This window comes from Delphinus delphis, chromosome 3, assembly GCF_949987515.2.
Source record: "Delphinus delphis chromosome 3, mDelDel1.2, whole genome shotgun sequence".
Lineage (NCBI taxonomy): Eukaryota > Metazoa > Chordata > Mammalia > Artiodactyla > Delphinidae > Delphinus > Delphinus delphis.
The window spans coordinates 108,931,910-108,946,741 of NC_082685.1; the positions used below are offsets into that span (position 1 = coordinate 108,931,910).

A 14,832-nucleotide genomic window follows, 5' to 3' on the forward strand; every position below is an offset into this window, starting at 1 on the left:
TGTATCAAGTACCTTAGCTTGATACAATCGCCTGGATTTCCTTTGATTCTGGTCAACTGATTCGATTAAACCAAGCAAAACATTTATCCTGGCCTGTTCATTTGAATACCTGGTTTATTGTATGAAGCAATTTGAAGAAAGTAGTTTTTCTTCTACAAAAAAAAAAGGAGTCTAACGCTGCTTGGGGCTGTGTGAGGTTTGTGGGTCCCCTTTTCATGACTGAACCCACTCCAGTTGACCATCCAAGAAGTCAATCATTGTTTCTTTTCATTCTATGGCACGTTAGTTGTCTACAAAAAACACTATACTGCATAGATTCAGAAGCCAGCTGGTCAGACAACGTTGGAGGGTCGTGGTATTTTAGGAATATAAAAATCTTGAGCAGAGGTTTTTATTCACAAACAGGGCCACAAACTACCTATGCTAATTAAACTTCTTCAGCATAAAGTAATCCCTGTGACACTGTGTAAGGAGGGGATGATTCATCATAGAAAGCTTTCACTTTACTGCATTAATGTATTATGTGTTTAAATATATGTGTCATGTTTATATCTCACTGTTATATGACTTGAATGCATCTAAATCTTTAACATCGGGACTATTTTTTTTTTTTTTTTTAACCTCTCACAATCCTAACTTGTATTCGAAGGGAGGTGTGTTCAGAAACGTTCCCTTCAGATGTGAAGGCCTCTCTAACCCTGGTCCAGTTCCAACAGAGGATGGATTTGCTTCTAGTCTTCTGACTACCTTAGAGTTTGATGAATACTCCAGGATCCTGGGTTTTCCCCACATGTATCACCCATTATGATCAATTTACTATTTATGCACTTATAATGCAATACCAGATTAAAAACTTAAAAGGAAACGGGATTATGCAAATTCTATTAACTAGAAAATTTCCCCTTCAAGTGTAGAAATCATGTAGTCTTAAAAACAGAGCCAAGAGCAACTGGCCTCTGTTCTCGAATGGGCTGCTTGCTTGCTACTGTGACGGGCTGGCCTGGGCCCATGGCATGGCCTGCCTCAGACTCTTCTCCTCCCCACCTTGTGAATGGTTTAATCTCATGTTTCTTCTGGGACCTGCCAGACCACCTCTTCCTTCCCATGCTTTCTCAAGCATGACTTTCCTTCCTGCTGGGCTTACTGGAGCCCATTGCTACAGATGCTCTGGTACTTTTTTTTTTAAAAAAAGGCAGATGTCCATGAATGCATGGAAATGTTTAATACTAAATTCTCTTGGTTTCAGCTGAAAATAATTCCCTGTTTGTTTTCAAATTAAGAAATGAACTAACAGGAAAATCTTTATAATTTTCAGGTTGTTAAATAATCCTTTTTATTTCTGCTTCTTTCTCATATACCCCATGATTTCTTTTTTTTTCATGAAGAGATTTCATGAATGATAACATTCCTTCAGTTGATGGTTCTGTCTAGGTCTTACTTCCTACTCTACTTTCTAATCATTTTGACATGATTTTTAAAAACACACATTTCATACATATAAACATAAGTATCGGATATGTAAAGTTATCAAACCCCCTAAAAACTAACACACGATTTATTCCTCCTATAAACACAATCTCATGTGCTGGGATAGGGACCCTCATACATAGTGCAAGTGGAATGAATTACTTGGTTGGAGAAATTCAATCAAATATCAGTTGTCTTCTTGTACCAGGGGGTATTTTTTGTTTGTTTTGTTTTGTCTTCCACAAATCTATTCACTGGCTTGTTGGGAAGATAAGTTAGTGCCCCAGGGACTCAGCTGATTCAAACTGTGACTCAGGGTCTGGCTGTCTGCTCAGCTGATGGGCTGGTGACCCCACCGGTATCTGTCAGCTTTAGTTGACATGTTCAGGGCTAAACAAAGCCTTGGTTTTGTTTTGGCTTCATGGGAAGAAAGATGGTGAGAGATGGGAGAATAGGTGGGATAGTGTAACATCTATTCCCTGCTTGGCTCTGCAGGCGGCTTTTGAATTCTCACGGTGGAACCAGGTAAGATGTGAAAAGAGCTGTTTTCACGAGAGAGAGACTCTGGGTTGAGTGAGGCTGCTCTGGGACCCAGGTGGCACAGGGACAGGGCAGGTGGCATCTTTCTCAGCTTTTTGATAAGGAAATGGTGGCTTCACAAGACTGCCAGACAGCATTCTCCACAGAAACCGTGCTGGCACTGAAAGATCTCTCCCTCAAGTAGCCTCAGGGCGGTGAGCTTGAATAAAGACGCTGAGGCAGGAAAATGACTGGGTTCATTCCTGAGCACATATTTCTTGAGACTTTCAGAATACTTGGAAGACTCTGCAAGGGACTAGAATTCTGGGTGGGCAGCTAAGGGGCACCCCACCAGTGGAATTGCTTTTTGATTTGTTTTTTATTTCTTTTTTTCTTTTACAATATAGTAGTAAGTGGGTTATGACTATGGGGGTTTCTTCGGTAAGAATTTTATTGAGATATAATTCACATACCAAACAATCCACCCATTTAAAGTGTATATATATATATATATATATATATATATATATATATATATATATATATGTATTTTTTTTTTTTTTTACTATTTTAATACTGGAGTATAATTGCTTCACAATACCGTGTTAGTTTCTGTTGCACAACAAAGTGAATCAGCCATATGCATACACATGTCCCCATATCCCCTCCCTCTTGAGCCTCCCTCCCACCCTCCCTATCCCATCCCTCTAGGTCATCGCAAAGCACCGAGCTGATCTCCCTGTGCTATGCTGCTGCTTCCCACCAGCCAACTATTTTACATTTGGTAGTGTATATATGTCGACACTAGTCTCACTTCGCCCCAGCTTCGCCCTCCCACCCCATGTCCTCAAGTCTATTCTCTATGTCTACCTCTTTATTCTCGCTCTGCAACTAGGTTCATCAGAACCTTTCTTTTTTTTTTAGATTCCATATTATGCGTTAGCATACGGTATTTGTTTTTCTCTTTGTGACTTACTTCACTCAGTATGACAGACTCTAGGTCCATCCACCTCACTACAAATAACTCAATTTTGTTTCTTTTTATGGCTGAGTAACATTCCATTGTATATATGTGTCACATCTTCTTTATTCATTCATCTGTCAATGGATATTTAGGTTGCTTCCATGTCCTGGCTATTGTAAATAGAGCTGCAATGAACATTGTGGGACATGTCTCTTTTTGAATTATGGTTTTCTCAGGGTATATGCCCAGTAGTGGGATTCCTGGGTCATATGGTAGTTCTATTTTTAGTTTTTAAAGGAAGCTCCATACTGTTTTCCATAGTGGTTATATCAATTTACATTCCCACCAACAGTGCAGGAGGGTTCCCTTTTCACCACTCCCTTTCCAGCATTTATTGTTTCTAGCTTTTTTGATAATGTCCATTCTGACCGGTGTGAGGTGATACCTCATTGTAGTTCTGATTTGCATTTCTCTAATAATTAGTGATGTTGAACATCTTTTCATGTGCCTCTTGCCCATCTGTATGTCTTCCTTGGTGAAATGTCTATTTAGGTCTTCTGCCCATTTATTAACTGGATTGTTTGCTTTTTTGATATTGAGCTCCATGAGCTGTTTGTATATTTTGGAGATTAATCCTTTGTCTGTTGTTTCATTTGCAAATATTTTCTCCCATTCTGAGGGCTGTCTTTTTGATGGTTTCCTTTGCTGTGCAAAAGCTTTTAAGTTTAGTTAAGTCCCATTTGTTTATTTTTGTTTTTATTTCTGTTACTCTAGGAGGTGGGTCAAAAAAGATCTTGCTGTGATTTATGTCAAAGAGTGTTTTTTCTGTTTTCCTCTAAAAGTTTTATAGTGTCTGGTCTTACATTTAAGTCTTTAATCCATATGGAGTTTAGTTTTGTGTATGGTGTTAGGTAGTATTCTAATTTCATTCTCTTACATGTAGCTGTCCAGTTTTCCCAGCACTACTTATTGAAGAGGCTGCCTTTTCTCCATTGTATGGTCTTGCCTCCTTTGTTGTAAATTAGGTGCCCACATGTGAGTGAGTTTATCTCTGGGCATTCTATCCTGTACCACTGATTCTATATTTATGTTTTTGTGCCAGTACCATGCTGTCTTGATTACTGTAGCTTTGTGGTATAGTTTGAAGTCAGGGAGCCTGATTCCTCCAACTCTGTTTTTCTTTCTCAAGATTGCTTTGGCTATTCGGGGTCTTTTGTGTTTCCATACAAATTGTAAGATTTTTTGTTCTAATGCTGTGAAGAATGTCATTGGTAGTTTGATAGGGATTGCATTGAATCTGTAGATTGCTTTGGGTAGTATAGTCATTTTCACAATATTGATTCTTCCAATCCAAGAACATGGTATGTTTCTCCACCTGTTTATGTAATCTTTGACTTCTTTCATCAGTGTTTTATAGTTTTCTGAGTACAAGTCTTTCGACTCCTTAGGCTGGTTTATTCCTAGGTATTTTCTTCTTTTTTTTTTTTTTTTTTTTTTTTTTGCGTTACACAGGGCTCTCACTGTTGTGGCCTCTCCCGCTGTGGAGCACAGGCTCTGGACGCACAGGCTGTGGCCATGGCTCACGGGTCCAGCCGTTCTGTGGCATATAGGATCTTCCTGGACCGGGGCACGAACTCGCATCCCCTGCATCGGCAGGCGGACTCTCAACCACTGCGCCACCAGGGAAGCCCGGTACTTTATTCTTTTTGTTGCAATGGTAAATGAGAGTGTTTCCTTAATTTCTCTTTCTGATTTTTAATTGTTGGTGTATAGGAATGCCAGAGATTTCTGTGCATTAATTTTGTATCCTGCAACCTTACCAAATTCATTGATTAGTTCTAGTAGTTTTCGAGTGGCATCTTTAGGATTTTCTAGGTATAGTATCATGTCATTGGCAAACAGTGACAGTTTTACTTCTTCTTTTCCGATTTGTATTCCTTTTATTTCTTTTTCTTCTCTGATTGCTGTGGCTAAAACTTCCAAAACTATGTTGAATAAGACTGGCGAGAGTGGACATCCTTGTCTTGTTCCTGATCTTAGAGGAAATGCTTTCAGTTTTTCACCATTGAGTATGATGCTTGCTGTGGGTCTGTCATATATGGCCTTTATTATGTTGAGGTAGGCTCCCTCTATGCCCATTTTCTGCAGTTTTTATCATAAATCGGTGTTGAATTTTGTCAGAAGCTTTTTCTGCATCTACTGAAATGATCATATGGTTTTTATTCCTTAATTTGTTAATGTGGTGTATCACATTGATTGATTTGCATATACTGAAGAATCCTTGCATCCCTGGGATAAATCCTACTTGATCATGGTGTATGATCCTTTTAATGTGTTGTTGGATTCTGTTTGCTAGTGTTGTTGGATTCTGTTTGCTAGTATTTTATTCAGGATTCTTGCATCTATGTTCATCAGTGATACTGGCCTATAATTTTCTTTTTTTGTGATATCTTTTTCTGGTTTTGGTATCAGGGTGATGGTGGCTTCGTAGAATGAATTTGGGAGTGTTTCTCCCTCTGCAATTTTTTGGAAGAGTTTGAGAAGGATGGGTGTTAGCTCTTTTCTAAATGTTTGATAGAATTTGCCTGTGAAGCCATCTGGTCCTGGACTTTTGTTTGTTGGGAGATTTTTTTTTTTTTTTTTTTTGGTGGTATGCAGGCCTCTCATTGTTGTGGCCTCTCCCGTTGCGGAGCACAGGCTCCGGACGCGCAGGCTCAGCGGCCATGGCTCACGGGCCTAGCTGCTCCACAACATGTGGGATCTTCCTGGACCGGGGCACGAACCCATGTCCCCTGCATTGGCAGGCGGACTCTCCACCACTGCGCCACCAGGGAAGCCCTGTTGGAAGATTTTTAATTATGGTTTCAATTTTATTACTTGAGATAGGTTTGTTTATATTTTCTAATTCTTCCTGGTTCAGTCTTGGAAAATTGTGCCTATCCAAGAATTTGTCCATTTCTTCATGGTTGTCCATTTTATTGGCATATAGTTGGTTTGTAGTTGTCTCTTATAAACCTTTGTATTTCTGCAGTGTCAGTTGTGATTTCTCCTTTTTCATTTCCAACCTGATTGATTTGCATTCTCTCCCTTTTTTTCTTGATGAGTCTGGCTAAGGGTTTATCAATTTTGTTTATCTTCTCAAAGAACCAGCTTTTAGTTTTATTGATCTTTGTTATTGTTTTCTTTGTTTCTATTTCTTTTATTTCTGCTCTGATCTTTATGATTTCTTTCTTTCTACTGACTTTGGATTTTCTTTGTTCCTTTCTCTAGTTGTTTTAAGTGTAGGCTTAGAATGTTTATTTGAGATTTTTCTTGAGGTGAGATTGAATTGCTATAAACTTCCCTCTTAGAACTGCTTTTGCTGCATCTCATAGGTTTTGGGTCGTTGTGTTTTTGTTGTCATTTGTTTCTATGTATTTTTTTATTTCTTCTTTGATTTCTTCAGTGATCTCTTGGTTATTTAGTAGCACACTGTTTAGCCTCCATGTATTTGTGCTTTCTACAGGTTTTTTCCTGTAATTGATTTCCAATCCCACAGCATTGTGGTCAGAAAATATGCTTGATATGATTTCAATTTTCTTAAGTGTACTGAGGTTGATTTGTCCCAAGATGTGATCTATCCTGGAGAATGTTCTGTGGCACCTGAGAAGAAAGTGTATTCTGCCACTTTTGGGTGCAATGTTCTATAAATATCAATTATATCTATCTGTTTCATTGTGTCATTTAAAGTTTGTGTTTCCTTATCTATTTTCTGTTTGGATGATCTGTCCATTGGTGTAAGTGGGGTGTTAAAGTCTCCTACTATTATTGTGTTACTGTCAATTTCTCCTTTCATGGTTGTTAGCATTTACCTTAGGTATTTAGGTGCTCCTACGTTGGGTGCATAAACATTTATAATTGTTATATCTTCTTCTTGGATTGATCCTTTGATCATTATGTAGTGTCCCTCCTTATCTCTTGTAGCAGTCTTTATTTTAAAGTCTATTTTATCTGATACAAGTATTGCTACTCCAGCTTTCTGTTGATTTCCATTTGCATGGAATTTCTTTTTCCATCCCTTCACTTTCAGTCTGTATGTGTCCCTAGGTCTGAAGTGGGTCTCTTGTAGACAGCATATATGTGGGTCTTGTTTCTGTATCCATTCAGCCATTTGTGTCTTTTGGTTGGGGCATTTAATCCATTCACATGCAAGGTTATTATCGATATGTATGTTCCCATTATCATTTTCTTAATTGTTTTGGGTTTGTTTTTGTGAGTCTTTTTCTTCTCTTGTGTTTCCCGTTTAGAGAAGTTTCTTTAGCATTTGTTGTAAAGCTCATTTGGTGGTGCTGAATTCTCTTAGTTTTTGCTTGTCTGAAAAGCTTTTGACTTCTCCATTGAATCTGAATGAGATCCTTGCTGGGTAATCTTGGTTGTAGCTTTTTTTGTTTCATCACTTTAAGTATATCCTGCCACTGCCTACTGGCCTGCAGAGTTTCCACTGAAAAATCAGCTGATAACCTTATGGGGATTCCTTTGTATGTTATTTTTTGTTTTTCCCTTGCTGCTTTTAATATTTTTTCTTTGAATTTAATTTTTGTTAGTTTGATTAATATGTGTCTTGGTGTGTTATTCCTAGGGTTTATCCTGTATGGGACTCTCTGTGCCTCCTGGACTTGGGTGACTATTTCCTTTCCCATGTTAGGGAAGTTTTCAACTATAATCTCTTCAAGTATCTTCTCAGACCCCTTTTTTTTTTCTCTTCTTCTTCTGGGACCCCTATAATTTGAATGTTGGTGTGTTTAGTGTTGTCCCAGAGGTCTCTGAGATTGTCTTCAATTCTTTTCATTCTTTTTTCTTTATCCTGCTCCTTGGCAGTTATTTCCACCATTTTGTCTTCCAGCTCACTTATTCGTTCTTCTTCCTCAGTTATTCTGTTATTGATTCCTTCTAGTCTGTTTTTCATTTCAGTTATTATGTTGTTCATCTCCGTTTGTTTGTTCTGTAGTTCTTCTAGATCTTTGTTAAACATTTCTTGCATTTTCTCAATCCGTGCTTCCATTCTAATTCTGAAATTCTGGATCAACTTTACTATCATTACTCTGAATTCTTTTTCAGGTAGATTGCCTGTTTCCTCTTCATTTATTTGGTCTTGTAGGTTTTTACCTTGCTCCTTCATCTGTGACATATTTTTTTGCTGTCTCTTTTTTTCTTTTTTTTATGAGTTGGATTGTGTTCCTGTCTTACTGATTGTTTGGCCTGAGGCTTCCAACACTGGAGTTTGTAGGCTCTTGGGTAGAGCTGGGTCTTGGTGCTGAGATGAGGACCTCCGTGAGATCTCACTCTGATGAATAGTCCCTGGGGTCTGAGGTTCTCTGTTAGTCCAGTGGTTTGGACTCGGATTAAAGTATATATTTGAATGATTTTTAAATTGCATTCACTTGTTTATTTATTTAATATTGTTGTGCAATATTAAATTAGTTTTTTGTAACTGAAGTGTAGTTGATTTACAATATTGTGTTAGTTTCAGGAGTATAGCATAGTGATTCAATATTTTTCCAGATTATAATCCATTATAGGTTTTTATCATGTTTTTTATCATGTTATTATCATGTCTTTTCTATAGACAAGGTAATGAAGCCTAAGGAAAGTTGAGTTTGACAAAGATGTAGCCTGGTTTTACTTGGGCTGTATTGGCTTGATGGCAGAAACTATTTTTCCCAAGAGCTACTGTCAGTGCTTTCTAATAATAATAATAACAACGCCTGTAGCAGTAATATGAGTACTAATTATGTTTCAGGCATTGTGTTAGCCTCTTTACACATATTATATCATGTGATTTTCACAACAACCCAGTGAGGAAGGTATTGATAGCTCCACTTTATAAACGAGGAAAATGAGGTTGAGATTGATTAAGAAACTTGACAGCTATTAGTGGCTGAGCGAAGATTTAAACCTGTGACATCCTGCAAAAGTTAGAATCAGACTCTGCTAGGTGTTACACTCCCAGGCTTTACCATCTACTACAATTTCCACTCCTTATCAGTCTTACACTTCTAATTCTCAGGTCACTTACTCAGCAACAATAATTTGTACATCTTAAGTCTGATGAATAATAAAGACCTGAGATGGTAAGTAATTTTCATCTGAAGTAGTAGTGCCAATCAGCTGAGTTCTGAGCTCACCTGTGGGTGCAGGAAGAAAGTGCTCAGGATTGATTGGTGATATCTGGCATGGGTGCTGTGATGGGACAGGCAACATGAGGGCCTCAAACTGGCCAATCCTGACAGTCTTTCCCAGTCTGAGCCCCACCGCACTCCCATTTCCCTGCCAGCTATTTAGTCAAACGTCCCTAGGGGCACACACTTTCAGAACCTAGCTTTTAATTATCAATGTTTTAAATACAAGGAGGATAATCAACTGTTCACATGGAGAAAAGAGGAACAGCAATCACTCACAGATATGACCACTCATCCACCGATATCAGGCTTTATCTGAAGATGTATTTTGAATTTTAAAATCTGAAAATAAACATAGTAACTGAGTCCCTAAGCTCACTTAGATGTTTCATAGGATGGAAAAAGTGACAAAGGCTCTTAATAGTTTCCTAGGGTTGCCCTAAACAAGTACAACACACTACGTGGCTTGAAACAATAGAAATTCATTGTCTCAGAGTTCTAGAGGCTTGAAGTCCAAAGTCAAGGTGTCCACAGGGCCATGCTCTCTCTGAAACCTGTAGAGGAATCCTTCCTTGCCTTTTCCCAGCTTTTGGTGGTTTGCCAGCCAATGCTTGGCATTCCTTGGCTAGCAGCTGCATCACTCCAATCTCTGCTCCATCTTCACATGGCCTTCTCTCTGTGTCCCCCTTTGTCTTCCCACGGGCATCTTCTTATAAGGACACCACTCATATTGGATTAGGTGCCTGCCTGCCTCCAGTATGACCTCATTTTAACTAAGTACCTCTGCAATAGCCCTATTTCCACATAAGGTCATATTCTCAGGTACTGAGGGTTAGGACCTCAACATACTTTTGAGAGGGACATAATTCAACCCATATAGCCCACAGACCAAAGAAGGATCTGGCTATGGGATCTTGAGCTAATGGGACTAAGAATGACTTGTAGTCCAATTGCCAAAATGTTACAGACCAGAATCTTGCATTGCTGCATCAGGGAGGGGCCTCCAAAGGCATGGTGGATTGAGCTAAATTGGACTCCCCTCTACACACAAACATTGTGGATAACGAAGAAACAACAATAGAGTTGAGCATAGAAGAAAGGAAGGGGTCTTTCCAGAGGTTGCGAATGAAGAGGGAAGTAGAAATCAGAACGGTGAAGGAGTACCAGGCCCTGGCAGATAGGGGCTGGGCTTTCCACCCCGTGTAGGGACAGACATATAGTGAGGTGGAAAGCTGTAACTGAAATGTCCATACAGAGACATGGATGGCTGCCCTCTTCATGTAAAGTGGACTGGAAAAAATCCACCCATCTGTTCGAGAAGCTATAAGAAAGTCTGTTACCTGCTTGGATGCTTGCTGTAATGACAGACACAAGCAGCCTCTGGTGGGAAACCTGAAGTACAAGACTTTGTCAAACTGAAGTGTGGGGTCCAAATTTATACAACCTACCTGATGTGGAAATCTCCACCTAAGAAGCTGACGGTAAAATTGGTCCAGGACCAGTGAAACAAGCTGAAGAAAACGCATAGCTGCTCTATGACGGCACATCCACAAGCCAGGTGCACGAGACTCCCACAGAAACACTACAACCCCGCTCATAAACATGAACTTGTAATAGACACTTAGAACGCACATGAGAAAAAAACACCTCTGCAATGCCTGCTGGACCTGCAGGAGAGGATCTTCAGGCTTTTGGTTCTACAGTAAACCACCACCTGCCCACACAAACAGGAGCGATTGTACTGCACACAAGTTATGTCACCCAGTCTGAAGTCTTCCCGAGGCAGCTTTCCCAGTGAGGACAGAATCCCTGCTGCCCCTCAGGAGTCTAATATACATCCTTCTGGTTTGACAGGATCTTATTTTCTACGAACACAGCACAAATCAACCAGTGTGATTAATAGGCACCTACAATTGCCTTTACCTCAGGATATTCGCTGTGGCTTTCCGTTCTTGGGGAAGAAGATCTGGGTCTCGCAAAACTTCTTCTAGCAAGTTTAGGACATTCATCTTTAGTTCGTTGTTGAGTTCGAAATCCTATAAAATGAAATGGATCTTTTTAAATTTTAGTTTTGAAGGGTTTAGCTCCATGACACCATTCCTCGTGACAAATTTATGGAAATTAAAATGTATGGGCCCTAGACCCTTCCCCCTCCAGAGATTCTGACTTAATTGGTTTAGGATGGGGCCCTGCTGCTAGGCTCCCTGGGGGATAGGAATTCCTCAAAGAGACATGTGTGCCCCTTAGCCTGGAACACTGCCTCCCCCCAGGTTTATTTCTATTCATCTCTCAGCTCTAGGAGGTGATATACTTTCTCCCAGGAGCCTTCTTAAGTTGACCCAGTGGGACAAAGAGCTTTTCCTTGGTGTTCCTATGGTACAACCTATCATAACTTACTGTACTATAAGGGCTGATTTAATTGTCTGGTTTCCCATTGGTCCATGAGTAAGATCAGTAACTGGGGCATAACAATAGCTAAAGAAAAGATTTTTGCAAAAATAAAATCTGTCATTTGGGCAGTGACTTGAATGAAGAACTTCAGTACAGGTATGCTAAAGAATAAATGATACACACCAATGGGGCTGTGTCAGACAAACACAGGAGTGAGATTGAAAGGGTACCCACCCAGCAAAGTTGGTACCATATGAACGCCAAAATGATTAATGAGAGTAATAAGTAATAGGCACCTGAATCAAAACCACCTGCAAGTCACTACTAATGCCCACAAACAAATACATAAATAGAGAAATACATAAAGAGGGTGGAAGAGAAAACTATTCTTTACAGTGGACTTCCAATAAATGCAAAAGAATATAAGAGTTAGAAAATCACCATTTTTGACCAAAGCAGTAATAACGGATCGGGTAAGGATCATGAATAGATGCTGAAATTTATGGAGAAACAGAATTAATAGTGTCAGAGTACTCCTCCCACAATGCTACCATTAGAGATTATTTATTATTTATTTACAAAGGAAGAATCTGACAGATGCCACCTGAACCAAGTGATCAGAGTTGCCACCACCAGTAATGGAGCAAACCAACATCATGGACCCACTAAGGTAATGTTCCGTGAAGAATCATCACTTAGTATTTTTGCCCTAAATGCATAATCTCACACCTGCATTGTGAGGAAGCACTGGCCTGCACACTCCAAAAATGTTAATGTCATCAAAGACAAAGAGAAACTGAGAAACTGGTCCAGTTTAAAGGACACCAAAGGGACCACAGGATCGAGGGGGAACTGCTACACAGGGCATTACTGGGACAACTAGCAAAAACTGAGTCCAAACTGTGTACTAGTTGAGAGCATCCTATCCATGTTAAATGGTCCTGAATTTGATCATTTTGCTGGGGCTGTTTCAGAGCAGGTCCTTGTTCTTTGTTGGGTTGAGGGGAGGAGAGAGAGAATGTGAGAGAGAAAAGGAGAGGGAGGGGGAACCCTCATGTGGTAAACATGTGAACTATTAGTGATTCCAGATGTGTATCCGTGCACTTTGTTTAATTCTGACATTTTCTCTTGATTTGAAAATTTTCAAAGCAAAAAGTTAACAAAAAGGTAAAGTTGTAGTTCTTTTATTACACGCATTCTCATAAAATACCAACAGCATACTGGCAGCATCTGGGATTGTCAGGTATTCAGAGGTGAACTGAATGCCGCCATGACTTGCTTTCAAGATCTGACTCTGACAGACTATCTTTGTACATGCAGGCATGAGGGTTTATTTTCCCTCTTATATAAAGTTACCCATTATAAGTACATTTTGACTTTAGGAAAAGTAATTTTGAAGCACTGACATTCTGAATTCTTTTAAATGATTAGAGAGAATATTGCTAATTGCAATGGATCCAATAAAAAGAAAACAGCATACTTTTACTATATTAAGTAAATTAGGAACATAAAGTCCATACTTTCACAAATTGTAGACAATGCAAAAGTCTCACTTAACTTGAATATTTGTGAGCCTCAGGATGGTGGAGAACAGTGTCATTCATTTTTCTCAATATTTCACTTTCACTGTTTGACGATCAGTACCATTTTTTCCGAGAACAGGAGCCCCAGGCAACACCTTCAGTTGATATGTTTTCCTAAAATTTCACCTACTTATTGTCCAAGAGCTTCTTGGCTATTGCTTTTCTTTTAAAATGTATGCGAGGAGGAGAGAGTAATACCTTGCTGCTGCTCTTTTCCTTTGTCTGTCCCCACCCCCCAGTTTCAAAGGTAATGGGAATGATGTTTATAAACAGTTAATGATCTCACCTACTTCAATCTTCATGCACTACCAAAGGATTTCTCAGCCACCAGGAGTCTTTGCTTAATGGATATTTGATATTTATTATTGAGAAGACTGAATCCTGTTGCTATGTTGAGTCTCTCAATGATGCAAATAATCTGATTATCATAAATGGATTAGTGTGAAGGACATCAAGCCAGCGTTTGGATCTTGTTGGGGGCTAATTAGTGGTTTAATCAACAAGCATCCCCAAGCACCTACTGTGCCCCAACCTGGGCTCAACAGGAGGAATGCTTCTGAGACCCCAGAAGGCAAATTCTGTGAAAGGTCTTGTTAAAGAAAACAGAATGTAATTTGATTATTCTGAGTTCTGGGAAGACTAGCCTAAGAGAGACCTTTGAAAACTTGGTGAAATCTACCCAGACACTATCTGAAGCACAACAAATGGTTACAGGTGAATGCTCGCTTTGCTGAGGATGCAGCTAATATGAAGTAGATTAGCTAATGATGGCTGAGTATGAAATGTAAGAATTCTCACTCATAGTTTTCCTTTACACTTGCACAGGCTTTTATCAGGTTCAAAGTGACCTTCTGTATATGATTTCAGCTCTTCCTCAGCCGACCCAGGGGCAGGTAAGGCGGGAACCAAGATCCAATTTCACACCCGGGTGGCTGAGGCTGACAGAATGTGATCACGTGGGGTGAGATGAGGCACACAAGGACGGGGCTGCGCGGGGACAAGAGCACAGATCTTCCACCCGCGCTTTGCTAACTGTCACGTGCCCACGAATCACCGCAGATTCCGGTGCAGCAGGTCTGGATTGGGGACTGACTCTAATTTTCTAACGAGCTCCTGGGTTTTGCTGGTCACACTTTGAGTAACAAAACTTTGCCATTAAAAACAATTCATGCAAAAAACAACTCCTCAAAAACTGATAAGAATCTGAACCCTGTGATGTACAACCTAGAACGTAAATTTTTCCTTCTTCACCAGTGCATGTAAAATCCAGAACTGGCCATTCAAAAATCCCTGTTTAAAAGCATAGTACCTACTACTCAATGAAAAGAAATCTGAATCAGCTAAAAGGCACTTGCCCTATTTAAACCCAGAGGTTGATTATTCACAATAAGTCTGCCTGATCGCCATTTTGTAATTATCTAGAATCTCATTTTTGGCTACATTTCCCCAGGTCCTGAAATGGGAAACCAGAATACTGGGTGGTGGAGGAACACCGGCTCCTTGGCAAAGTCAGCAACCAAGGCGCCCACAAGGTGGCGCTCCCAGGTCGCCTGGCTCGTCGGGAGTCGGCAGCGCCTTTCCCGGACCCGCGGGCGGTGTAGAGCGAGCCGGGCCCGAGCCAGGGAGCTTCGGGGTAAGATGAGTGAACCCCGCGGCACCCAAGAGGGCCTGCAGTTATCCCAGCAACAGCTTACTTAGGTTAGTTTTCGTTTTCCAATTCATCAAGCAGGGCTGAGGAGGCTTAAGACTG

The 14,832-nt window shown here is 40.0% G+C and overlaps 1 protein-coding gene across 5 annotated transcripts in view; it reads right to left on the minus strand.

Moving 5' to 3' along the window:
* RASGRF2 (Ras protein specific guanine nucleotide releasing factor 2) overlaps positions 1 to 14,832 on the minus strand; it is a 233,008-nt gene that overhangs the window by 22,633 nt on the left and 195,543 nt on the right. For all 5 annotated transcript variants that reach the window (XM_060009219.1, XM_060009218.1, XM_060009217.1 and 2 more), the window contains one exon: positions 11,032 to 11,144. In XM_060009219.1, coding sequence (XP_059865202.1) covers positions 11,032 to 11,144 — 113 coding nt within the window. The remainder of the gene's footprint in view (positions 1 to 11,031; positions 11,145 to 14,832) is intronic.